Source organism: Ambystoma mexicanum, chromosome 12 (assembly GCF_040938575.1).
Source record: "Ambystoma mexicanum isolate Mex_15411 chromosome 12, UKY_AmexF1_1, whole genome shotgun sequence".
Lineage (NCBI taxonomy): Eukaryota > Metazoa > Chordata > Amphibia > Caudata > Ambystomatidae > Ambystoma > Ambystoma mexicanum.
In genome coordinates this window covers 1,253,032,753-1,253,060,184 of record NC_090936.1, presented here as the reverse complement: position 1 = coordinate 1,253,060,184, position 27,432 = coordinate 1,253,032,753, and the positions used below count along the sequence as shown (strand labels likewise).

Sequence of the window (27,432 nt, the reverse complement as noted above, 5' to 3'; positions counted from 1 at the left end):
CGGATTCATGCGCTAATTGATTTCTGCTCCCTTGATTCCCTTTTTGTCTTCCTCTGTTTGCAGGCAGCATTTCTCAGTGCTTTCCCCTTTTAGATGCAGCCCAGTTTGTCTGTGTTCTATATTTCTTTGACTCTGTCCTTTGCTGCTGTAAACCCGTATGCCTTAGCCTTCCTCTTAGATTAGCTTCCTGTCTTTTCCTTGGAGGGGTAGGGAGAAGTTTGCATTGGTTATTTCGTTTTTCCCTGCTCCTGATCCTTACTTTCTATTGGGATCCATTCCATGTTTTCCATTGCACTTCTGCATTTATTTCCCATTTGATTATTAGGTGTGGTGTGCGGTTGTAGCTAGCTCCTGTGTGAATGCTTATGTTTTCCTCACTAATTTGTAATCACTATTCCAACTTAGGTATTTAGTTTTCCTCCCATTGCTGTTCTAGCCTTTCTGGGTCCCAGTTTCATCAACAGGATTCGTGGGCTAGCTGACATTCAAGAGGTTTATCTCGTCCTCGTGAGTACAGTTCTTTAGTTCCCTTATTTAATACCATCAAGAGTGTTAGTTCACAGATCCTGTCATTGCTTGCCCTCCACGTGGGTTTAGCGCTGTCAGTACCTGTAACAGCAATTGGGGGTAAGGCGCTTGCCGACTTTCCTTGCGGTCAGGTGCTTACCCCACATCCCTTTTCATATATTGGTTTTGTTGTCACACTCTATTTGCACTCCTGGGTTCTAGCATACATGAGTCGTTGTTCCTGTGTGCACGTAGTTTAATTCGAAGCTATTCACTGTGTGATTTAGTGCACATTTCCCTTGCCATATTCGCTGCCTTTGTACTCGCCTGACTAATCCTGACAGGAGGCCCCAGCTGAATAAAGAGATCTACCACCAACTTGTTGCATGGAGAAGCGACTGACCCTGAGGGAGTTTGCGGTGGAGGAGCGAAAAGCTTGAGTAGGAAGATATTTACGAAGAGCGAGTTAGAGGTATTGAGGTCCCAGGCCCCAGAAGGCCTTGTGAACAAGCCAGAGGGTCTTGAACTTAATCCTCGCAGCCACAGGGAGCCATTGCAGAGATTTCAGAGCTGGAAAGATAGGATCTCAGGGCTTGAGGCCAAAAAGCAGTCTTGCAGTCCTGTTCTGGATGAGTTGCAGAGGGCGGAAAGTAGAAGTAGGCAGATTTAGAAAGAGGCTGTTGCAGTAGTCCAGCCTAGAGAGAACCACAGCTCTAGAGACGGTAAGCATCTGGGGGAAGCAGAGGAAAGGAAGAATACCTCTGAGGAGGTGCAGTTGGTAATTTGACTTCTTAGAAATGTCAGAGATGTGAGGAGAAAAGGAGAGTGTGGAGTCGAAGATGACGCTGAGGTTCTTAGCCTCACAAGTGTGAGCAGGAAGAGGGCCAAGGGAGGCCGGCCAGAAAGTGACAGGAAAGGAGGGAGCGGGTGTGCCGATGGGGAGAATCTCCATCTTACTGCCATTAAAGTAGAGATTGTTGGTGGAACACCACTCCTGGGTAGCAGACAGTCGGAGATTAATTTCTGCAATAAGAGGATTTTGCAATGTACATGTTAATATTGTGACGAAATAGTGTGGCTGAAGGATGAAATGAGGTCTTGATAAAATAATTGTAACCTCTTTTAATGTATCTTTAATGGGTAAAATACAAAGTAAAGTTACACTTTTATGTGGTAGCGTCTAAAGGTTTTCTTAAAACCGTAAACACACTTTACTTTTGGTTTGTTTTTTACATCCCCTTGGTAAACAATGTTGAGACCATTCGATGGTGCAGACTCCCTATGGGTTGAGTCCCCGTATGACACCGATACTATGGCTTTCAAAATTCTGGTGAGAAAAAGGTCCTGCTGGGTTGAGTTGGCATGCTGGCTGGCTTCCAACAGTCGAGTCGGCGCTAGAGTCAGTTGCTCTGACAATGTTCAGCCCCTGATTGAGTTGATCGCAGCAACCCGCAGCAATGGATCAAGCCAACGTCTGAATGGCTCAAAGTGCAGCAAGTGGTTTGGAGGTTCCTACTGCCAGAAGTAGCACTGAGGGTCCAGTAGCAGCTCTAAGCAAGTTGAGTATGGTGAAGCCAGCATGCAGATGTCCCGATTCAACGAAACTGGGTTCAAAGATGCTGAGTGTTATGATATATTTTATTTATATCGCGCTCCATACACGTGTGTTACAGGTGATAACAAGGTCTCTGAATGAGTTCTTTCACTTGAATTGGGATTCACTTGTCACCAATTTATTGAAAGATATCAAAGGTGGGCAATCCTCACAAAAGCTGGGCAAGGCTTCCTTAATTTCATTATATCATTCAAGCCTCACCTTATGGGATAACCACTACAGACTTCAAAAACTTAGATGGAGAATTAAGAAAAATGTGTTTGGGCTGATCAACCCCTAGGATAGGCCTGGATACACTAATGAACTCCGTTTGGGATGGCAATTTCGACCTTTCCAAATTACGAAGCAACTAGTGGATCACTCAACTGGTAGTTGCAAATGACTGGTTCAGCCTGGAGGAAGGGGACCCTGCGAGTTCTGAGAACTCAAATGTGGCTCTGGATCCCCAGGAAAATTATATCTGGGAGGTGGTGTCCGGAAGAGTTCCCTCAAACGAGAACATTGGTGTTCAAAGTATGGCAGAGCCTCATGAACAAGACGAGGTTTGGGAGTCGGCAAGCTTTGGATCAATCCCTATGGGCTAACAAATTGATCCCCGAGCACAAGACAGTTTAGGGACGTTTTGAAATGGGTGTTGGCAGTGGGAGACGCAATGAATGCAGAAGGTATATGATCATTCCATGACCTGAGGATCACCTTCAGGGTGACGTCAAACATGATATATCAATATATGCGACTACGACATGCCCTTAGGTCACAGTTAGGAGAAGAAGCCGATCTCCCCTCAAAAATCCTCTTTGTTGAGACTGGTGGCAATGGAATAATTTGAGGAAAGCTGAGCTCCGCAGCATATAGATGGCTAGCCAGTGTCGCATCTGAGCAAGTTGAGAGACGGTTGGGAGAGGGATCTGTGAGCCATTGGACGCTGGATACTGGGAACGAGCTTTGGGAATGGCTAGAGAGGTAGTCATCGACTCTAGACTTGGGACTTTCCAATATAAGGTTTAGCATAGGATATATTCTACCCATCAGTTGCTTCATTGAAAGGGGAGAAGAGAACGTGATTTGTGTTCCAAGTGTAACATACAGGTGAGGGCTGTGAGAATCCTGAAACTGTTCTTCCGCCTACTCCCCCGGGGATCCTCTGCTCAGATGGTCAGGGAAGGGCCATCACTTTTGGATCCCGACCCCGGGGGTGGACAAGCGAGGGTGGATCACCTGAGACATGGTATTCCCCCTTCTCCCAATATACCCTGAAATCCACCCCCTTTATTGGATATTTCCTGTCCGATTCCTTCTGCCCCTCCCCATTTCCATCATATACTGGGACAAGGAAGAGCAGTGAGGATTACCTATGAGAAACACTTTGAGAAACAAACGGAAGACTGCGCCAACTCCTATTAGTTTCTCCCACTGATAGTCAGGGTCAGGCAATTAACACTTGACGACATAAACCTGACTCCACTTGACTCTTCTTTCTAGTATAAAAGGTGTGGTTTTGTACAGACCAAAGAACGAGCTGGAGATGCAGTGTGGAGCATGGGAGCCAAGCAGCAGAAGGAAGCAGTGAGAAAGGCTGGGAGAATCAGGAGAAGAACAGAGTGTCAAGACACTGACCCTGTATGCCAGAGGTGGTGCAGTGTGGTCAGGGAGCCGTGTATCCAAGGTGCTGGAGTGAGGTACTCTTCTGTGGGCTGCTGGCCACGTTTAACTAACTGCTTGTTCCCTTGGGATGTGTGCCGCTCCCAAGGATGTCAGAGGGGCAGTTGGTGAGACCCTGACCTCAACCCAAGCAACACAAGGAAGACTGCTTCCCAGCGCTGCACTTACCGGTGAGTTTTGTGCGAAAAGAAAGAGGGAAACTCTGTAGCATGCGGGTGGCTGGAGCAGTATGGAAACATTGTTGCAAGCGGCATGAAAGGACAAAGTGTAAAGAAAGGATTATTGCAAGCGTTACTAAAGGAAAGAAGACAGAAACAAGAGTATGATTCAATGTGCAAGAGGCGTGCAATTAAAAGGAGAAAATGAACGTTAAAAGTGAAATGCAGTGGAGGCCCGGTGATAAGAAAAGAAGGGGAACTTTGAAGTGAAAGAAACACAGAAGGGTATGAGCAACCCGGAAAACGGAAAATGGTGTGAGTGAACATGAGAAAAGGGAAGAGTGTGCAAGGGATACAGTAAAGCTAAAAGGAGCAAGAAACGAGTGCAAGTGCGCCCAAGAAAGCAAGGGGAAGTATGAAAGACACAAAGTGTGAAAAGGGGGTCAGGAAATCGCCAACAAAGGAAAGTCAAGAGTATGGTGAAAGTAGGAGAAAAGGAGAGGGGTTGTTCATCAGAGTGGTCACGCAAAGGAGGAGCAAAGAACCTGGCGTTCTCGTAAGCCTCCGATGCGACCCCTAAAAGAACTGTGATTAAAAGGAGACGCATCCTGACAATCTGAACTTTTGTGTTCCATGAAAGAGGCCTAAGCTTGGGGATGGAAACGCTGTGAGACCTAACAAAGACAAATACTTACTTTGAACCAGCGAGGCACATGCTCGGGGAAGGGATCCCTGAGAAGCCTATCAGGAACTGTTATGTTTTATTTTGTTCTCAATTTGGAGGAATTGAAGCTTGGGGAGGGGAATGTTAACGTTAATGTTAAAGGATATTTGTACCGCACACTATCACCACCGGAGTGGTCCCCTGGCGCTCTGGCAGCTCTGAAAAAGGGAAGGAGGGGTGAGTTAGCGGGAATAAGCTGGAGAAGTGCAAGAGAGCAGTGATGTGCTGTTGGCGGCCTCAGCCCGGTGGATCCGTTAGCTGGGCTTGGGGTGCTTTCCGTTTGGTAGCAGTCGTGTACTGTTGTGCGAGTCTGTGTGTTTTGTTTTGTTGTTGCAGTGTAGTGAAGTTTCTGCGGTTTGTTGTGTTATACAGTTGTGGTTGTGTTTGTTTAGAGTTTGAGAGGTGTATGCAGAGGGGTGAGTTTGTTAGTGAGTTGGTTATTGATTCATGATTTTGCGCTTGGTCCAGGTTTGGCAGGTGAATCGTATGTCAATCATTGAATCACATTTCTATCTAGATTTGATGCAGATTAAATTAAGAACTCCATCTAAGTGTGGCGTATGCTAACATTCACAATTCTATCTAGACGCGACGCAGGCTAATCTTCATGGTTCTCTCTAGGTATGGTACTAGTTAACATTGCGATGCAGGCAATGTTTGCTGTCCAGCCATGAATAGGTTTAGGCTTGTGGTCACATGTCTCTCTAAGAATGCATGGTGTGAGTCTCGCTTATGGAAGTGTAAGTTAGAGTAGCGGGAGCTTTCTGGAGTAGAGTAATTGCTCTACATCCCACCCATGCCACACTTACAATTTTTGTCGGTGTCTCTTGACTGCTGGCTTCATTGGCTTCCCCTGCGGACACCTGCTGACCCACCTTGGAGTCGCCAATGTCAGAGCCGCCCTTTGCCTTGGGGCCCTTAGTCGCAGGGGCTGCCGGGCACAGGGCTGCCCCGGGAGGGACTATTAAGTACTGCAGCTACCCAATCAGGGGGTGGGCGGGATAGAGGCATGGGGAGGTGCTCGAGCCCCACGAGGCAAGAGTTACTCCCTTGGCATTGTGTTTCTGTGCACAGATGCACAGACCAATCACGGGTGGTGGGAGGGATGGGAGAGGGGTGGGGGGGGGCGTCAGGAAGAGGGAAAGTGCAGTCCACACAGAGAGCTTGTAATGGGTAGTGTAAGTTTGCTGGGCCGGGTCGGAAGGAGTCGGGCGCTCAGAAGACAAGATTGAATTCCTTTTAAACTTTCTTGATCACTAAAGGGAGTACCCTCGTATTTAAAGAAACTAAAGTTGCTCGTCCATTAAGTACAAAAGAAAATTTGCCCGACGTCCAAGCTATCCTATCTGGCCCTCCCGCTAATGTGAACTAAATTAAATGGACTAAGGGAATGATTTGACTTCTCCTGACCTCACATCCAGTTCACTCAATGTTGCCTTGAATTATACGCCCTCCTGGTAGAACAGAACGTTTCTGTGATCAACACTTGTAGCTCCTCAACAGTACTTCTTTTTCGTACCTTCAGTGGTCTCCTTTTTAGAATGTCCTTGAAGATAACCTTTAATACGCAGATTATTATTTATAGTTCCTTCCCAGGCCTTCCATCTGGGAGTAGTTGAAAGTGTTTCTTTTGCTCCTTTTTAAGCTTTTATTCTCATCAGTCCTCAGTCTTATAAATTATCTGATTTGACTGGTTATATTCCGGCCGTATTGATTAAGTGTCTTGCTTTTTTGCCCCTTGGGTTGAGTATTCCGTTCTCCAGCATGAGGTCTTAATGTAGGGGTTGTCATTGACTGAGCCTGCGTCGCCTCCCAGAGGCCTGTCCTTTTTAGGACTTTTGCTTAGAAGGGGTCAAGGACTGCTTCGGAGATGGAGGGAACCCACCAGCTGGCAGGCTAATCACTGACGGTGACCGACCCCTTCCCGAACATCGTCCGGCAGCCACAGCAACTTTCGAAGGAGCAGACGGAGCGTGGTGTTTTGCCTTCTTTTGGATCTCCCCAGAAGGAGATCCAAAAGAAGATCCAATTGTGTATTGAAAGGACCTCAACCTTTTCTTGCCAGAGGTAGTACGCTCATGGGACCTGCTGGTCCTGCATGAGGCATGACTGCATTCGGGGGCCTTCTCCTGCTCTATCCAAGCCACTACTCTATGGTGGTGATACTTCTTAGTCTTCAACGAGAATCCACGGCAGATGTCGTATCGGTCTGCACCGTGATCCAGGTGAAGACAATAGGGGCACTTGAGGTGCCGATCCTCCAAGAAACTATTCTTCAGGCTACAGGACCTGCAGAGACTCTTTTTCGCCACAACAGAGAGAAGAGCCGATGAAGAAGACTATCTTCGCCAATAACGTGTCCCCACTGCCGGTAGTATCGTGTGAAGATATGGATGAAAAACCTTTGAATATAGTAAAAACTGCAAAAAATGACAAGGCACAGGACTCCAAACACTTGAAACGTGCGGAGAAATCTAAAGATGGCCCCCAGGGGTGGATCTTAGGAAGATGCGTGCCATAGGCTGGGGGCAGTATGATCCAAAGTACACTGAGCAGTTGAAATGGTAAACTGCTTTCTTTTTACCGTGGAATCCCAGCCTTACGCAAGGGAATATTCATGAGCATGTGAATCCATGCCAGACCCATGCTGGAGAACAACACTTACAGGTAAGTAACTTGTACCTTACTCGTATCTCGTTAATCATTGGTCATACAACACTTGGGGAACTCAGCATTTCTCTTCTAGGCTTTTTACTTCTTACTTGACTTTGTTGTGTATTTGATAACTCTTCTTTTGTACTGGGATGAGGTGACGGCTTCATATAAGTCTGTTGCCTGCCTGTTATTCGTTATTTGTCTCCAACTCCTAGCACATAACTTAAGCCCTGATTTCTTGATCATGTGACAGGCTTTCTCAGAGTGATGGCGATATCCCATGGGCGTCCTGTTTCTCCCGCTCTCCCGGGTACCTCTTACTTGGTAGGGGCTGATGGTTGGGCTCTGCTCTCGCTCAGGACTGTTCTCTTTCTCTCCGTCCGCTTCTCTCCTTCATGTTCACGGTTCCGTGTGGAAATTCTGCTCCGCACTGCTGCTTGGAAGTGAGCCTCGCATCCTTCACAGGTGATATCGACCATATTGGGGCATTCTGCCCACCGCGTCCATCTTGTGGTCATGCCACCACCGAGCTGCTTGCTTCTCTCTCTCGGTTGACCCGATACTCTTCCTGCATCTGCACAGGTTGGTTCTCTGGCATCTCGTCCTCTCTTTCTCCACAAGTCGTGGGCTCTGCGACTAGTTTGCACTCTGCCTCCTGCCAGCGTAATGTCAGGTGGCTTCCCCGGTACATCAGGTTCCACTCTCATCTTTGGCACAGTTAAATATGCATTTCTATTGGAGACCTTCCATTTCTCGTGCCATTGGGCTTATTCTTGCATTTCCTTCAGCCCAAGACAAGGATGGCACATTCTTAGGCTTGTTGAGTAGTCCCATGTATGCATTTAAATTTGCTGGTGTAGGCAGTTCCTCACAGGAACAGAAGTCCATGTCTCCCGGTGAGTTCCCACTTGCCTCGACCCCTAGGGGCAGGGGCAATTTTGCAGAGCAGGCTCACCCCCCAATCCTCACAGGGATGGGATCTCCTTGGAGGAAAAGGGGCAAATACTTGCAATTCGTCACTTAGCCCAGACATAGGCATGGCTCCTGTACTTGGTGACTTGAGGGTGGGGGTGGAGTAAATGGGGATCAGAGGGGGGTGTCCATGGGAGCCAATGGCTCCCAGAGGTTGTGTGAGGAGAACGCACTGGTCAACCCTACAACACACAAGTCCAAGACTTGCCACATTTGCAGAACATTAATATCTGATCATTTAAGGATTAATGCACAGATCGTTGCTGGGTGTGGTAGGGAACGAACAGTAAGTGATCATAGGGCCCTTTTAATCTTAGCCCATAGTTGAAAAGCACTTTGCATTCTGTTTGGGGAAATTGTATTGCAGAAAACACCGGATGACTGCTTTCTGGCACAGAAACCGGGAGAGCTATTTGAGGCGAGGCAGCTGCCAGAGTGGCATCAGCTCTCCCTGCCCATCCAGGCACTCTAGCAAAGTTTGCCAGGAAACCAACAGAGGAGGTGCCAAAAGGAGCAGCTGGAGAAGCGATGTGTGGAATGGAGGAGGTGAGAGGGACATTCATGCCTCACTCTGAGGTTGCCAGAGTGAGGTATGTGAGGAATCCTATGGAGCCTAATGTTTCCTCCCAGGTGGCCAGGAAATGGCAGATGCTTCCTGACCGTGGGGGTGGTGTTCTGCGGGACCACCTGGGAGGAGACCGGGCCCAGGGGAATGAGGATTCCGTGGGGCGAGACGCAGTATTTAGCTTCCTCTAAAGACGACGACGTCTCCTCCCTACCAACATCTGTAATGGCGTGTGGCCGTAACCATCTTTTTATTCCAGAAACGAAACATAAAAATGTGTGTAAAAAAAATAACCTATTCCTAGGCATCAGGAGCAATAAAAAACCCTTCCATAACCCTGGAGACTTATAAAGCTAAAGACTTCCCTAACTCCCAGAGGTAAAGTGAAAGGAAGACTGTGAATAATAACGGTTTAAACTCTAAAGAACTTTATTCCTCTTTTCAATCAAGTCTGCTGACTGGTCCTTATGATATTTCTTTAAAGAATGATGCAGGGAACAGAAATTAGTTTAAGAATGAAAATCAAGCCAGAAAAACTAACTTTGGCATTAGGGACTTAAAGTCCCATAATTCCTGAAGTACTGGGATGAGGAAGAGAGCTAAAGAGGAACAATACTGCAGGAGCAGTTAGATTGTTAATAGAAATGACCCACACCTGAGGGACACTGGGAGACTTAAAAGGCCCCCTCGGGCCATTGTCAAGCAGGAAGAGCGGTGTGATCCATGGAGGGAGAAGACGCTGGTACCACAGTTAGGACCGCCTACTGTTTTCTGCGAGAGGGTCTGTGCCTCCAGAAACTTTAAGTGCAGTGGTTGTGTAGCGGAAAGCGCGAAAGAAGGAAGCTTGCCCTCTGAAGACCTGTTTTGCAGAGGCTGTTACAAACCGGGTTTTCCTTTTGGAACTGTGACGCAGAATCCTGCTTTAATCTGGGGAAGGGGGAATTCTCCCAGATTATAAGGAGAGCCTGTTGTCATATTATGTTTATTGCCTTGGATCTGCCATGCATTACTTCATTGAGCAATTGTATGTACAAGTGTGAGGGGCAAATATCTTTTCTTAGTTTTTCCTTTAGTTTATTTTAGGCAGGGAAATCCTCGTCAGGGTAGGGATAGTGAGGCGTTCATCAACCCTTTCATTTAATAAAATGGCATCTTTTGAAAAACCTTCACAAAGTTGTTCGCCTCATTTGTGAGCCCCTCGCAGGTGGGAGCAGAAATAAACATTTGACAAAGCACAAGGAGGCCTACCAGGAGCTATAAAAGGGTAACAATGAAGGACAGTTGCCAGGGAAAGGTCCTGGCAGAATGAGTCAACATCTGGGCATTGCAGAGCAAAATGAGGCAGGTCTGGTGAGATGTAGGGAAGTGGTCATAAATCTAAAAGCCAGTCTCTGGAGCCTCCGTTCTGGTGCCGGCTGTGGTGCCATTTTTGAGCCAGGGCCCAGCAGAGGGAAGTGGACCATATGGGAACCTGTCCACAAAGGGAGGATCTTGGTGCTGAGAGCGATACCGGTCAAAGAGACATTTGAGGGAGATTTCAATTTTACGCCAATCAATCTGGGGGATTATTATTGTCACCCATTACTCAAATGGCCCACTTTTCTGTTAAAATTCCCCCCAAAATGCTGTTTTTTTACTTGGTAATAGCACCCAGTGAAAATCTGGCCAATCAGGTGACTGGGCGCACGTGCAGAATCCTTTAGTGACCGCGCTCATTGTCTTGACTACCTGCATGTCTCCCCCAGCTTTCCACCATCTTGATTACGGCCCTAGTGCCCCGGCCCCCTTAACACGTAACCCACCCACCTCCAAAGGACCCCTTATTCCCCTTTCAGTTTAGCCTTGCAACCATATTTGTAGTTTTTCCTTTAAGGAAATGTGTCGGCTCTTTTCCCTTAATTATAAAAACACAATTGGCACCCCTCAGGGGGCCCAAGGTGTTAATATGGTTCAGGCAGGTCCTGTAATGTCCCTGAGACATTGCAAGGCTCTTGCTGCACTCAGGAGTACGTCTTGAGCCAGCGAGTCGTTCTCGGGCCTGCCACACCTCACATAGCAGCAGTGTTAGTGGTTCGAGGCTTGGTGACCACTTGACCGTATGAAGCGACACTCCAATGAGGCCCTGTAGAAAGGAGGGTCTCTGGGTAAGCCCCAATCTTCAGCAATTCCGCTAGCGTTTCGATTGTTATGGTGAGTTTTCCTTCTTTTGCTGTATTCGGAGTAGAAACTATTTTCAGGAGAGCGGGAAGTGATTTTAAGATCAACTTGTAATCTCGACATAAACATTCCTCTACATACCTCCATCTATACCTCCACCTAGACCTTCTAATTACTATTCAATTTAACAGTTTGCAAAGGTTTGGACATGGCGCGGTCTCCTCCTTGATTTTCAGTCGTTGATGGATGTTTAAGGAGCTTCCAATTAGTAATACAGCCTGGACCAACAGGGAGTAACTCCTTTGGGGTGTAGGGACTTCCTAGACCTATAAGTAACTTGTTTATGTTCAAGGATTTATTTGGTCACATCTTCAATGCATATTTCAAAAGTAAACATGTTGTCATTAACAGTCTGTTCCTAAATTGGGTTAAGCAATTGGTTTGCAAGTAGTGGTAATGATATTAAATGAGATCGACAAGCCCATGACACATTGTTGTACATACTGTAATATTCTATCCCTCAAAATTCCATCGACTTATCTATATTTATAAAAGTGAAAATGTGTGGGTGGCTGGGTTTGTGGCAAAGCGTTGTTCCTTATAGAATAACATTTGGACACCCCACCCCTTTCCCCGGATTTCAGAAAAACTCTGAATTTGTTTGTGGCTTGGTGAAGCGTTGTTCCTTGTACAAATTCACACGGTTTCACCAATCTGCACCAAATTCTGCATAATAACCTGTCGGGTCCCTCCGCACATGACCGGCACCCGACCGTTTTCCCCGGATTTCAGCACCTTCACAGCTGAGACGGTTACTTTAAATCCATGAAACATCACTGTGATCGTAGAAGGACCGGGCCTGACACGAGGAACACAACTTGACGGCTCGAAAACCACGTTTCAAGACACTAGGATGCACGGTTTCTGATATATTTGCACCACAATAATCTGCACCACGCCAGAGTGAGGCGGCAGGTTGGGAAAGGCCACAGAAGGTCCCAGTTTGTAGCAGCACACAAACTCTCGCCTCCCCCCGCAACATCTGCACAGGGTATGTCAGCCAGCCACACACACACACGCCCATTCTCAGTTCAGTTTACGTCAGGGTGCAAAGCACATTAAGCGAATCGGAGCATCTACCTACAGCATCATTGATTTTCAACAATTGATGAGTGTTACCATGTCTGTCTACAGAACACGTTCAGAGAACGGGTACTTTTGCTAGTAATATCCTTTAAAAAAAAGTCTGCAGAACGTAATTTGGGTACCAGAGTAGCTTCATTTAATAATGGCAATGCCACAGCTTTTGGCAAAATCGTGATCTGCTCCCAGTGCGAGCTGTTGGCGAGAGCGTGCGGTTGTCAATGAACCCCAGATGTTCCGTTGGTGTAACAAAGGAAAGATCTAGCCGCCATTTTACAATGTTTCTCTTTTATTGCAGATCCAATTCTTCAAGAAAGGAGCTGAAGTCTTTTCCAAAAGGATGGACGGCTTTTTGCCGTCTGTGTCGAACATGGTACAGAGGTAAAGGAAATTGCCTCAAACGGATATTTCTATTTCTTGAATTGTGGATGGGGTTTGAGCACGGTGTTGTATATCCTTGTTAGTAATCGGGATCGAATGCTTGCAGCATTGACACATATTACCCTCTAATGCAGTTAAAGGACATTTCAGAACATTTTCGACTAATGGCCTTTAAAGCTCACATTAGCACCCTGGACGGGCAGCCATTCAGGTGGCTAGGAACGCGAGCGGACACTACCAGTGAAAGCCTGTGTTCTATGCCGCGTGATGGTTGGCTTCACCACCCACCCGCCATCTTCCCCCTTCCTCCTCCATCACCCCCACACTCAACCCTGCTTTTTATTTTTTAAATCCCTCTCCCCAATCTCACTTACCTGACCGGTGCAGCAGCGAGTCCCGCCGCAACTGCTGCCGGCCCCGCTCTGGCTGCTATGGAAATGTAAGAGGAGCTCTATAGTGAGCCCGGCTTCCTATTCATTGGTGGCCATGTTGGTAGAGTATTTCCTCTCTGTTACGGAAAGAGAGCACTTTACTTTAAAAACCATTCGCACCCGCGTAGCATGCTACAGGGGCGCTAATAGCGATATGCCCTTCGGTGCTGGGCCCACCCTGTGGGGCATATAACCTCTGGGCATATTGCCACAATAAACCCCTTCGACACAAAGTATGTAGGTTTCAAGGCATGCTTTGCACTATAGCACACGCTTCCTCCTACTGACATATCTCTGAGAACAAGTAAAACACGCCCGTGCATTTCTAGCCATCTTTTACCTGTTTGTTTTCTGCAATATGGTCGCCCACTGCAGAAGAAGCATTTGTTTGCAGTCTTCACATGTTCAATTGTAGCATGTAGTTATGTTGAGGTATAGTGTACACTGCTGCCATATGCATGGTCCCCAACAATAAACAGATGGTCCATGAGCTCCAGCCATCTATTTTAGGGAGGCTGCGCTGAGAAGGTCCAAACCATGACCAGATGAGCGCAAATGTCACACATTGCAAAGATTTGGGATTGTTTGGTCTAACACAGGGATGACTGGATTTTTGTGCTAATCAAGCAGTGTGTGGATATAGGAACGGTTGGGGTTCATCAGATTGTTGGCCAGTGGGGAGTTGGTTGGGATGTTGCCTATCGGGACAAGTGAATAGAAGTTCTATTTAAGACGTGAAGAGATGTCTGGACCATTAGAAGTAACCTGGATATTGTGGGTATTTTGGAAATGTGGAATAAGGGAATAATGATATACAAATATTTTCATACAACCTATACCTCAGGAGTTTGAGGTATGTGTCGGTCCTTAATGTTAAAGAGCGCCAGTTTATTTTGGATGACAGGATGGGGAAATGGTTACTTATAATCACCTGGCCTTTAAGAGTCTTGTATGCAGCTTGGGCTCAACAGATCTAATGTTCACTATCGCAGAACATCTGTATGTCAACAAACCCAATCCTTGGGTTCCATTAGGTTCCATCTGCTCAGTCTATATACCGCTGACGGAAATCTTCCAGGCCCCCCTCTCTCTCTCTCTCTCCAATGCAGGTTTGAATCTCTTAGGGTTCTTTCTCTTCTTAGAGCTCCTCCTTCTCTTTTTATGATGTGTAGTTTCCCCAGTGTATGATCAGTCCTTCTTCTCTTTCGTTTGTGTTCTGTATCACTCGATCACACTTCTTCCCAGGTTCTGGTGCTTCAGTGTTCTGTATTACTCCAGCATTCTTCTTCTTAGTCTTCTTGTTACTAGAGTATATGTAGTTTTATAGCACAGAAACACACAGTATCTTGATATTTCTGTTTTTTCTGAAGCTTAGTTGTCACTGTTGGTCTGTGAGTGAGTACCTCAGAGTTCCTGTGCAGAACAGGAGTCCTTGTCTGCAATGGGGGGGTTTGTGGGGTGTGGATGGGGGGTGTCTCCCGGTAACGTTTTGCTTGCCTCTACCCCCAGGGAAGCTAATGCATAGCGGGCTCACCTCCCTAGACTCGGAGGGAAAGGGTGCCCCATTGGGAGAAGTCACTGAATCACACGATTGATCACAATACTCTCCCTTATATATGGAGTACTTTGGGGGGGTGTAGGAGTAAGGAAATGTTACTCCCCCTTTCCTCATTACGTCCTCTCTTCATCCACTTAAAATGCAGTTAGTCCTCTGGGTCCTTTTGATGGATGAAATGACTGGGGTGAAGGAGTGTGGCAGGGGGTGGAGGTATGGGCTGGCTTCGATGTGCCTCCTGCATACACCTGCTATTTTGTGAAGCACTCATTGTTGTGATTAGGCTATGATCCAGTACCCACTAAGCCGGTACTGCCCAAAGTATGGAGGAAAGGGGACTTTGGACTAAAACAGTAGTCCCTACAGTGAGACACATTTATTTGTTTGCATTACAGTTAATCTTTCAACCAGATAAGAAATGATTAATTTGCCAATGGAGGGCTGGTACCAATGATGTGAGCGTGGCTAGGACGCTGCTCATCTGTACTCACTGCGCCAATGAAAATGACGATGGCAATTACGGCACGGACGCAGTGATCAAATGGATCACTTTATAGGTGTCCCCCGACCCGCATTCCTTTCATCGAGCTCCCTTACCTTTGTGGCGCACACTTCTGTGTGTGCAGCCGAGTCCTCGCTATTCCTGCGGCATCAGTTCCTCCCACTTATGTGGGTTGGAGCTGATGCTGCAGGGTGCCTTTTTTCTTTTTTTTTTTTACTTTCTTGTCCTCCAATTTACCACAATGGTAAGCGGGAGACACCCCCACAAACCCCGCTCTTCTTGGGTGCATTAACGTGAGTCGCTATTTTGTGTGCCCCCAAAGTTGCAGTGGCTGCGGGTGCGCACAAATGAGGGCGACATTTTTGTACAATTCTGTTTCTTTGTTTTGAAGTGTCCATAAATGGGTCCCCTTTTTGAATGTGTGGCCCAAACCACGCCATGTTCTTCAGCTTAGTAAGCGTGTGTATATATGCACCCCATGCCTTTTCAGCTCTCCTTTCCACTCCTGATAGGATGTGACCACTCCTCTGTGACACAGCTGCTTCCTTTAACCATGTATTCTATGTTAAGACAGGAGGCAAGCATTATGCTTAAACCTCTATTTGTGCTCTTCAGCAGTTTTAACAAAATATAATAGAAAATGCTTCCAAAACTCGTTTTTTTTTCTTTTTTCTTTTGAACCTACATGTACCCGTCTATAAAGGCTCCCCTGAAGCCCATCCACTTCCTGTTTGTGGCCATCTTTCCTGTCTTGACTCTATGCTCTTCCTCTTCGTTTCCTGCTCTTCAGCAAGATAAGTACCCCTCTTAATATAAAGCCTCACTTTAGCTAAATTGAACATGTGGGTAGTGCATTATGCCATAGAATATGTAGCATGTGAAACGAGCATATTTACAGCCGAAACGCAGAATTTTTACTTAAAAAGCTAGCTGAGCAGGTGAGGGAACAAGTATATACCCCAGAATGTATAGCGCAGTGAGGGACAACTATCGCAAGGTTCCGCGGCGGATCTAACATATTCAATTAGAGCTGACGAGCGAGCGGACCCCGTGCTACACTATTGGCGCGCCCCGGGGCCTGCTCCGTCTGGCAGAACTCCGAGCGAGACCCTCTTACCTCAGAGAGGAGCAGCGCGCTTTCAGCGAGTGGAGCAACGGCCCTCTCCCTCGGGAGGGAGAAGCCAAAGCGAAGGAACGTTGCATATGCGACACAAACTGCACAGAGGCAGAGTAACGGCTCAGAATACACTGAGCACACAAGTTAAAACAGCATTCAACAGCAACAGAAGCTGCAATGCATAAAAATGCCATAGAGGAGGACCACACAGACTTACGAGCAGAAGGGTGAAAGCTCAGAAATATATATATATATATATATATATATATATATATATATATATATATATATATATATATATATATATATATATATATATATATATATATATATATATATATATATATATATATATATATATATGAAAAAGCAGCCTCACAGACGGCTCTAGCCACAGCCTCATACTCAGCCAGTTGGGCAGTGGACGTGCAGAAGCAACCTGTTCATCCATGTACAAAGGCACGCAGCACATTACCCCCCAGACGAGGAGCAAGCGCAGGAGCTAGCGCTCGGCTTCAAGACAGAGCGGGGCAGCTCATTGGTTGAGGCAGTGGTAGAAGGGGTAAGACCCATCCAAGAAAGACCGTCCACTCGAGAATCCCTCCTAGAAGAAACCCAGAGAGGGCGCACAAACAAGCCAGCTACCACGTCCACAAGGGCCAATAAGAGCCCGCCTGGGAGCAACACGACCAGCAAGAGGAAAGCCTTGCCGACTACCCGGGTCAGAAAGAAGGGGTGAAAGACAGGACCCCAGAGGTAGCTGGCGCCTTTAGGAAACTAAAAGAAGCCTTCCTCCAAAGGGCATCAGTGCCATACCTCATGACCCCCGACCCAGGGGAAGACCATGTGGCTGACACTGATGCAGAGCCAGGTGAAGAGTCACAGGGAGCCTCTACCCCCTCACGAGAGGAGAATAAGCCGATGGAAGACTGGGTAACGCCTATGGGCAGCAAGACGGCACACAAAGAAAAACATATGGAAGGGCCAGGCTCAGATATGACGGATGTTCAGCCCATAGAACATTACAAACCCTAAATCGTCTTCCTGCCAGCCATCGCCCGAGTGGCAATGTACATGGCGCAAAGGTTATGCAAGGCCCTCGATAAAGAGAACAGCGTATGACGGCAGAATGCCCAAGACTAGGCTTGGCATGAAAAGTGGCAGAAGCTCCAGAGCTCGACACCAAGATGCTGGCTTTCGTCACCAAGTCCGCAAATGATCCCATGAAAGGGATGGACAGAGCCTGGTAGAGCTGTCAAGAAAAAGTACTGGACCTCTCCAGACCGTTAGCTACACTCGGGCAAATTGGGTGCCACGAGCAGTATGCCTCCTAAGCAACGCAAACTGTGCCATATGATCTGAGCGGAGGAGAGGACGCCTTCTAAAAATAGACATTAAACTGAGTGACCTTGCTTCGTACGAAGCAGGTGAATCAGCACAAGGGCTGTTATTTGGTGACCCGTTCGGGAGAGAAATGGGGAGATTTGTAGGGATGTACTCATCTATGAAGAAGGCGCAAGCCACCATAAAGAAGATATTCCCAAGTAGAGTTTTTGCTGGGACCGGCCGATACAGAGGTCATTCTGCCGGATGATTCACATCCATCCGATGACCTCAGGGCCTGAGAGCCCATTACTGAGAGTCCTGTTCGCAAGAGTCCTTTTTCCCAACCAGGGGAGATTCTCCAGAGGACGAAGAAGCTGAGGAGCCAGGTGGTTCTAAGGAGCAAACACAGGTGAGACCCGGAGCCTACCCGCCAGTTCGGGGGAGGACACATAGATTTTGGTATAATTTGGCGCATGCTATCCAGCGATGCATGGGTACTGCAGAACGTTGGAGGCCTACACCTAGAATTTGTAGGGTACCCAATACAAGAGAGAAGACCAAGACCTAATCTCATGGCCATAGAAGAGCAATCACTTCTCCAAGAGGAGTTGAAGCAGCTCGCAGACAAGAGGGCCATCGAGCCCTGCAGTCAGGAACCAGTATTTATCAGCAATGTGTTTCTGTCTCACAGGAAAAAGAAAGTAAGACTGGTTATAAACCCCAAGAAACTCAACAGATGGGTAGTATACTGACATTTCAAAATGGAAGGTATCTCTCAATTGAGGGATACCCTGAGAAAAGGAGACTGGCTTACGAGATTAGATCTAAAGGACGCATACCTGATTCAAGTAGCCAAAGAACACAGACCTTTGCTAGCTTTACTGGGAAGAGCGATCTTGGCAGTTCAGGACCATGCCCTTCAGGCTTGCGTCGGCCCCTTGAGCCTTTTCCAAGCTCGTGAGACCAGTAGCAGCAGCAGCCTGAGAAAAGAGAATACGGATCATTCTATATCTAGACGACTTCTTACTGATGGCGAGCAGCAAAGAGACCTTGCAATATCGGACAGAGTGGGTGAAGGAACTGCTCACATCTCTAGGCTTTCTGGTGAACGTGGAGAAATAGATATGTCATCTATGAGAAGGATCGACTGCCTGGGTTTTATAGTAGACACCAGAAAAGTTCCCATAGAGCTTCCCCTAAGGAAGCTAAGAGACATCGAGAGAGATACGAATATGCCTGGACAAACAAGTCATCTCATTGAGAACTCTAGCGAGAGTAGTGGGATTGTTAGCAGCACCCATAAAGGCCATCTTCCCAGGGCCCTTGCATTACAGAACACTTCAGAGACTGAAAATGAGGCACCTGCAACAGGGCCTTCGATACCACCAATTGGTACCATTAGATCAGGAATCCAACACAGAATTACTGTGGTGGCTACAGAACATGGATGCTTGGAATGGGGGAGCCATCTTCGGAGGCAGTCCGGATCTAGTAATGGAATCAGACGCCATGTAATAATTTAGATTAATTACGAGAATTGAAATGACCAAAGGGTTACCTTAGAGAAACACCAGTCGTTATCTCTCCTACGCTTCCTTCTTCGGAAATGGTTTCCAACAGGGGTAGAAAATGAGTGCCTCCCTGAGACCCTTCCTCCGCCTCAAATACAAAGATTAAGGAGGGGAAGGACTCCAGGGAAACCCTCTGGGGAAGAAAACCCTGTGTTGATGGCCCCTGGATAGATGTTGTCTGTCTGGCGAGGTTCTTGGTACCCAGAATATCCGCTGAAGGTGAGCCGTCTGAATAAAGACAGAGGAAAGTGGTAAGTTGAGGCAAGGATATTAGAAGGCAGAATATGGGTAGAGGAAATGAGGAGTACCTGATTGAAATGGGGAAACCACTTATCAAGCTAGATTGCAGGTCTCCCGATGAGACGCGGACAGGAGTAACCTCGGGGGCGTCCCAGGAAGAGAATTGTTCTCATATCTCAATGCTGCAGATCGTACCCTGCTTTTCCCTGCTTCTGCATAGGTAAAACAAGGTTAGGTGTCAATTCTGATCTATATCTATCCCCGGGTATACTAGGGACTGAATATCTATCTTCACGTACCGCACGCCAGGGAGGGAGTCTCACTAGCGAACCGATCAGTGAGGTTCAGCTCGAAACGAATGGGGCTGAGGAAATCCGCTCGAGTCTTAGATGTTGTGCAAAAGTTGAGAGAAGGATTCAGGTCTGAAAACAGGTGAGTAAAAAGGGGTAGAGTTACACAGAAGGAATGACACACACTCTGGTAAGCAATAGATCCTAGTATCGAACTCACGAAGCGTTGTTGTGGAGGAGTAGCAACGCATCCGCGCGTTGTCCGCAGGATCAGATGAACCGGCTCCGGCGTCGGGGGGCGGTCCTTCCACCGCGCGGCCATGGTGTACGTCTAGACCCACACCCTCTGTAGCGGCGGCCATCTTGGTAGTAAAGATGGCCGCAATCCGTCTAATAGACCATCTATGCCACAGTGACCATGGTCTTCGCAGGGGCGTGACAGTATGCCCCCTCCGAAGGGCAGGGGCCCCCGGCTTTCCCGGATGGTTACGGAAGAATCGGCGAATAAGAGCTGGTGCATGCACTGCAGATGCAGGTTCCCAGGAACGGTCAGCAGGAGAATAACCCTGCCAATCAACCAAAAACTGAAGGCGACCTCGAAAGATGCGAGAGTCACAAATATCCGCCACCTCATATTCAGGACCCGACTGGGTAGACACCGGAGGAGGGTGAGTATTCTTCAATCTTGAAAATCGATCACACACATCCTTCTTTAGTTGGGACACATGAAACACGGGATGAATCCGGGACCAAGAAGGAGGAAGCCTGAGTTTGAAAGCAGAGGAACCCAACTTCCGCAGAATGGGAAAAGGTCCGAAATATTTAGGAGACAGTTTGGATGGGACCAGATGCCGTGGTAAGAAACGAGAGGCCAGCCATACCAAATCACCCGCCTTCAGGGAGGGTGCTGGAGAACGGTGTTTGTCTGCAAACCGTTTGACTCTATCCTGAGCTTCAAGTAGCGAGGATTTGGCCGCCAAATGACCTGACTGGATAGCTTGAAGTAGGTTATCCACATCTGGAAATCGTGACGAAGAAGGAAGGCCAGTAGGAAAACAAGAAGGGTGAAATCCATATGAGCAAAAAAAAGGACTGGAACCCAGAGCGGAATGACGGGAATTATTATAGGCAAACTCCGCCAATGGTAATAGAGAAACCCAGTTGTCCTGTGAAGCTGAGATGTAGCAGCGCAAATAGCCCTCCAATGTCTGGTTCAGTCGTTCCGTCTGGCCGTTGGTTTGAGGATGGAAGCCAGAACTCAATGCTCGGGAGATCTTGAGACTTTTACATATCTGTTGCCAATAACGTGAAGTATATTGGGAACCACGATCGGAGATGATAGTTTCTGGAAGCCCATGGAGCGTGAAGATGCGTGAAAGGAAAACTTTCGCCATCTGGGCTGCAGTGGGAATGCAAGGTAGAGGAATAAAGTGTGCCATCTTCGTAAAGTATTCGATTGTAACCATGATTACCGTACAACCATCTGAGATAGGGAGTTCGACTATAAAATCTGTTGAAATTATCTGCCAAGGTCGATCAGGAATCGGCATCAATGATAGAAGACCCACTGGGCCCGACCGAGGGGTCTTTGTTTGTAAACACATGGCACATGCCGACACATAGTCTCTGATATCTCTGCTCATCTTTGGCCACCAGAAATGGCGTTGAATCAAATCCTTGGTATTAGTCATACCGCGATGTCCTGCCATCGGAGAATCATGACAGAGTTGAAGTACCACTCTTCTTAATTCTTCGGAGGGAATGAATAACTGTTTGTTTCTATAGAGGCTTCCTTGAGAGGAGTTAAGCCTCCAGAGAGCGGCAAACCGTGGATTGGCCTGTATAAATCGAGAGGTATCCATAGCTACCAGTTGAAGAAAGGTGGTGATTTCCTGCAAAAATCTGGCTTTGGGAAACAAGGGTTCGGAACGGAAAGGAGTGGTAGAGTTGTAATCCTTTCTGGATAATGCATCTGCCTTGAGGTTAACTCTTCCCGGTATGAAGGAGAAGATGATATCATAGGGCGAAAAAAAATGGGCCCAACGAGCTTGGCGACTATTTCGGGTTTGAGAGTATTGTAAGGCTCGGAGATTGCTGTGATCGGTCCGTACTTCGATGGCAAATTTGGCCCCTAGTAACAGATGGCGCCACTCCTCAAAGGCTCTCTTAATAGCTAATAATTCCTTTTCGAGGACCGAGTAATTGATCTCTGAAGGTGAGAGTGTCTTAGATAGATAGGCCACAGGGCACTCCTCTCCTTGTTCATTTTCTTGCAGTAGTACGGCACCTACAGCATGATGCGAGGCATCCGATTCTACAATGAACTTCTTGTTTTGGTCTGGGGTCAGGAGTATAGGTTCCTTGGTGAAATCTTCCTTGAGACTCTCAAAGGCTATTTGAGCCTTGTCTGACCAAAAGAACTTTGCATTCTTCTTAAGGAGAGCCGTCATAGGGAGAATCTTCTCTGAATAGTGGGGAATGAAACGCCTATAAAAGTTGGCGAAACCTAAGAATCTCTGCAGGTCTTTAACACACTGTGGAACTGGCCATTCCGTTATAGCAGAGACCTTTCTGGGATCCATGGCAACTCCTTCGGTGGATAGTATATAACCCAGATAAGCCACTCTGTCCTTGTGGAATTCACATTTGTCTAGTTTGCAAAAAAGATGATTCTCCTCCAGTCTCTGTAATACTTCCTTCACATGTCGGATATGGTCCGATATGGAAACTGAGAAGACCAGTATGTCGTCCAAATAGACTATAACGGTATGTAGAAGGATATCCGAGAATATGTGATCCATAAAACGTTGGAAAACAGCTGGTGCATTGGAAAGTCCGAATGGCATCACTTTGTATTCATAGTGGCCCAAGGGAGTACGAAAGGCGGTTTTCCATTCATCCCCTGCGCGGATTCGGATAAGATGGTAAGCTCCGCGTAGGTCTAGCTTGGTAAATATCTTGGCACCCTTTACTGCCTCTAGAATATCTGGGATTAGTGGCATCGGGTAGCGATCCGGAGTGGTGATCTTGTTCAAACCCCGATAGTCTACACATGGTCTGAGTTCTGTCGAATCCTTCTTGGGGATAAAGAACAGTGAGGCGCCGGCAGGAGAAGTGGATTCCTGAATGAGGCCGTTATGTAAATTCTTCTGGAGATACTCTTTTAGGACTTCCCGTTCGCGTGTTGAAAGTATATACATGCGCCCAAAGGGGATTGGAACACCCGGATCTAGCTCTAGGGCGCAATCATCTCTACGATGGGGAGGTAATTCGGCGAACTCAGAATTGGAAAATACTACTTGAAATTCTTGGTAGTCAGGAGGTATTTCCTGGATGTTATGTAACACCGAAGTAGTGCAATTCCTTTCTTGGACGGAGTGTGTAGAACAAAACCCCAACGCTCCACCAGAAAGGCAGTGAGTAAGGCAATGTTCCGATCCTAAAAAAATTGTGCCGGCCTTCCAATTGATGTATGGATTATGGGCTCTGAGCCACGGTAATCCCAATATCAAGGGATAATGTGCAGTGCGAATGACATCGAATACGATAGTCTCTTGATGAGAAGCAATCTTCATTTGAATAGGTCTTGTTTGTTCCCGGATAGGACCGGAAGTCAGTGGACTTCCATCAACAGATTCTACTGGAACAGCAATGGTTTTGAGGGAGCATGGTATATTCTTGTCATTCTTCCAATGGGTGTCTACAAAATTTCCCGCGGCTCCGCAATCAATCAATGCAGGAACCAATATTGGCTCGGAAGTGCCCCATTCCAATGAAACCTGTATGGCAATCATGGGAGGATCGGGAGTGTCTGTGACTTGAGAAGTTACTGACATGGATGAGGAACCTGTTATTGGCTCCCTAGCCGCGGTTCCCCAAGCGGTTGGGAGGAAGCGTTTCCCTGTCGTTTGGTAGGGGTGAGGGGGCAATCCTGTACTGGGTGGTCCTTGGACCCACAATACATACACAAGCCCTTAGCCCTCCGTCGATTACGTTCTTCCAAGGTGAGTCTACCTCTTCCTCTTGTGATCCCTATTTGCATAGGTTCATCAATTGGGGTTTTCATAGGACTAGAAGGGTGCATAGTAAATGGTCTCACAGAACGGTTTCGACGTCGCTCTCTGAGCCTTTCCTGTAGACGGTAGTCCATTTGCATCACTAATGTAATCATTTCCGCTAGGTTGGGAGGTCGAGACACCCTTGACACCTCGTCTTTAAGTTCCTCATTCAAACCCCTACGAAATAGTTTGTTTGTTTATTATTTATAGCGCGCACCAAACCCGAGGGTAACCGGGCGATGTGTTATCAGAGCATCATCAGCCCAAGAGGTTCCAGCAGCAAGCTGTTTAAAAGAGGTGATATATGACAGTAGATCCTGTGATCCCTGTTTGAAGTCTAATAATTGCTCTTGGGAAGAAACAGTGATCTCTTGTCTGCTAAACATGGACCTAAGACTGTTCAGAAAGGCGGGATAGGAGTCAAGCAGAGCGTTGTTTGTCACAACCAGAGGTGTAGCCCATGCCAATGCCGGTCCAGTCAAGTTAGCTATCATATGTCCCACCTTGTCACGATCATTCTGAAAGAAGGCCGTTTTAAATGAAAACTGGACAGTACATGCTTCGATAAAGACTTTAAGTTTGTGGGGATTCCCATCATATAAACCCCCTGGAATAGGACCGGGAGGTAATTCTGAACAACTAGGTACCCTTCCAACCTGTTGTCTCAAAAATGCATTTTCCTGCTTTAATGCCTGCACTTCCGCAGTCAAAGACTGGACAGCAGAAACTAATTGCTGCTGTTGGGCTGCGTCCATGGTATCTCCTAGAACTATCGAGTTCTTTAAGGCAACCGTTCAGCACCTGGGAAGACCCAGTATTTTCTTTTTCTTTTAGGCGTTGCTAACTGTAATAATTTAGATTAATTACGAGAATTGAAATGACCAAAGGGTTACCTTAGAGAAACACCAGTCGTTATCTCTCCTACGCTTCCTTCTTCGGAAATGGTTTCCAACAGGGGTAGAAAATGAGTGCCTCCCTGAGACCCTTCCTCCGCCTCAAATACAAAGATTAAGGAGGGGAAGGACTCCAGGGAAACCCTCTGGGGAAGAAAACCCTGTGTTGATGGCCCCTGGATAGATGTCTGTCTGGCGAGGTTCTTGGTACCCAGAATATCCGCTGAAGGTGAGCCGTCTGAATAAAGACAGAGGAAAGTGGTAAGTTGAGGCAAGGATATTAGAAGGCAGAATATGGGTAGAGGAAATGAGGAGTACCTGATTGAAATGGGGAAACCACTTATCAAGCTAGATTGCAGGTCTCCCGATGAGACGCGGACAGGAGTAACCTCGGGGGCGTCCCAGGAAGAGAATTGTTCTCATATCTCAATGCTGCAGATCGTACCCTGCTTTTCCCTGCTTCTGCATAGGTAAAACAAGGTTAGGTGTCAATTCTGATCTATATCTATCCCCGGGTATACTAGGGACTGAATATCAATCTTCACGTACCGCACGCCAGGGAGGGAGTCTCACTAGCGAACCGATCAGTGAGGTTCAGCTCGAAACGAATGGGGCTGAGGAAATCCGCTCGAGTCTTAGATGTTGTGCAAAAGTTGAGAGAAGGATTCAGGTCTGAAAACAGGTGAGTAAAAAGGGGTAGAGTTACACAGAAGGAATGACACACACTCTGGTAAGCAATAGATCCTAGTATCGAACTCACGAAGCGTTGTTGTGGAGGAGTAGCAACGCATCCGCGCGTTGTCCGCAGGATCAGATGAACCGGCTCCGGCGTCGGGGGGCGGTCCTTCCACCGCGCGGCCATGGTGTACGTCTAGACCCACACCCTCTGTAGCGGCGGCCATCTTGGTAGTAAAGATGGCCGCAATCCGTCTAATAGACCATCTATGCCACAGTGACCATGGTCTTCGCAGGGGCGTGACACGCCAGCAGACTAGGCTGGGGAGCATGTTGCGGCAAACTAGAGCTAGAAGGGAAATGGAACGCAGAAGAATTACAGCTGCATATAAACGGTCTAGAACTGCTAGCTGGATCTTTCGTTTTAAAGGCGTTTACCAAAGACAGACTAAGCTGCTGCATTCTGCTGAAGATGGACAACGTTTCGGCAGTCAGATACATAAGCACCTAGGAGGAACGAAGTCCAAAATCCTAGCAGAGTTCGCAAATGATTTCTGGCATTCTTGCCTAGAGAGGAAGATCTCAGTCAAGGCAGAGTACCTCCCAGGGCCCCTGCACTTAATAGCAGATTGGAACTCGCGCCACCTGACCAACTCCAGTAACTGGATGCGCAACAGAGGGGTATTCCAGTGACTGGACCAACTATGTAGTCCGATTCACATGGACCTATTTGCCTCCGGGCTAAACACACAAGTGAAGACGTTCTTCATCTGGAGGTTAGACCGGAGCGCGCAGGGAACAGACACATTTCTACTTTCAGAACTGGTATGGGGAATTGCTCTACACCTTTCCCCCATTCATAATGCTGAGCAGAGTGGGCGAGCTTGGTGATCGTGGCTCCCATATGGAAATCGCAAGTCTGGTTTCCAGGTCTGATGGAACTTTCCTCGGATTTCACGCAGATTCTCCTAGCAGAAAAATGCCTGCTCATGGACCCAGCAGGGTCATCTCATCCTCTGAGAGTGAGGGGTACACTTCTGCTGATGCCGTGCAGGGTATCAGGAGAAGGTGGGCTCTGCCAGGTATTTTGGGACATATTTCCAGACTCGTTTCAGAATCTTGGGCTCCATCCGTGCGACGGATCTATGACGTGCGGCAGATGAGAGAAGTGGTGTAGAGTGAAGTATTCCTCCCGTTTCCACCCCTGTAGTAGCTGTGCTGAATTTCCTAGCATATCTCAAAGAGGAAGGTAAAGCCTTCAAGACCATGGGAGTCTACCGGTCAGCGATATCGGCAGGCCATTGCCAGTAGACAGAGCACCAATAGGAGACCTTACAGCAGTGGTCAGGCTAGTGAAAGGAGCAAAGTTCCAAACACCCCCAATACCCAGAAACACGTACATTTGGGACGTGAATACAGTTCTGCAGTTCCTCACGAGCTGGCCAGTAAACCAATACCGAACCATGGCCCAACTATTGGGGAAACTAGCCATGCTTTTATGCTTGGTATCCTGTTGCCGAGTCACAGACGTGAGGGGTCTAGATGTAGATAAGAAGACGTTTGGACCAGAAGATATTCCTTTCACCCTTTTGAGAAGAACAAAAACCCTTTGTCGATCACGTACCCCTATCTACACTCCCAACCTAAGGGGTGTGTAGTGGTGTGTATTCGAGAGTATGAATCCAGGACAGTGCAGTAGTGCCCGGCAGTAGTATTGCAATTGCTAATTGCACGTAGGAGACGTTCAAGGAAGTCGCAACAGCTACTATTGCCAGATGGGTGCGCAGGATCATGCAACAAGCAGGTGTAGACCTAACAGTTCGGAGCGCATTCAGTGAGGTGAGCAATGCCATCCAAAGCATTTGCAACAGGCGCAGCCTTCGTTGATATTAAGGCGGCAGATTGATCAAGCGACAGTTCTTTTAAAAAACTTTATTTCAAGCCTATATCTCCAGTAGCAAGAATGGTGATGGAGAGCTTTGAACAAGCATAATGCCTCCGGTCTTGACATAGATTAAAGATTACCCCTGCTAATTGCACAGGGAGTCTTGATTCTATTAAAGACACGGGGCGAGCATGAATATCCTGCCCGTCGGAGTAATGAAGATCAGGAGACTGGATTGTTGACTATTGACTTTTTGTACTTCATTCCCCAAATAAGGTGATATTATTATATGGCATTTGTAACGCGCCTATATACAAGTGTTTCAAAGCGTGACGAGGCAGGTGGGGGGG

General features: G+C 47.3%; 1 protein-coding gene across 2 annotated transcripts in view; it reads left to right on the top strand.

Annotated features, from left to right (window-relative positions):
* Positions 1 to 27,432, top strand: part of APPL2 (adaptor protein, phosphotyrosine interacting with PH domain and leucine zipper 2) — a 697,737-nt gene that overhangs the window by 425,256 nt on the left and 245,049 nt on the right. For both annotated transcript variants that reach the window (XM_069629945.1, XM_069629944.1), the window contains exon 9: positions 12,457 to 12,539. In XM_069629945.1, coding sequence (XP_069486046.1) covers positions 12,457 to 12,539 — 83 coding nt within the window. The remainder of the gene's footprint in view (positions 1 to 12,456; positions 12,540 to 27,432) is intronic.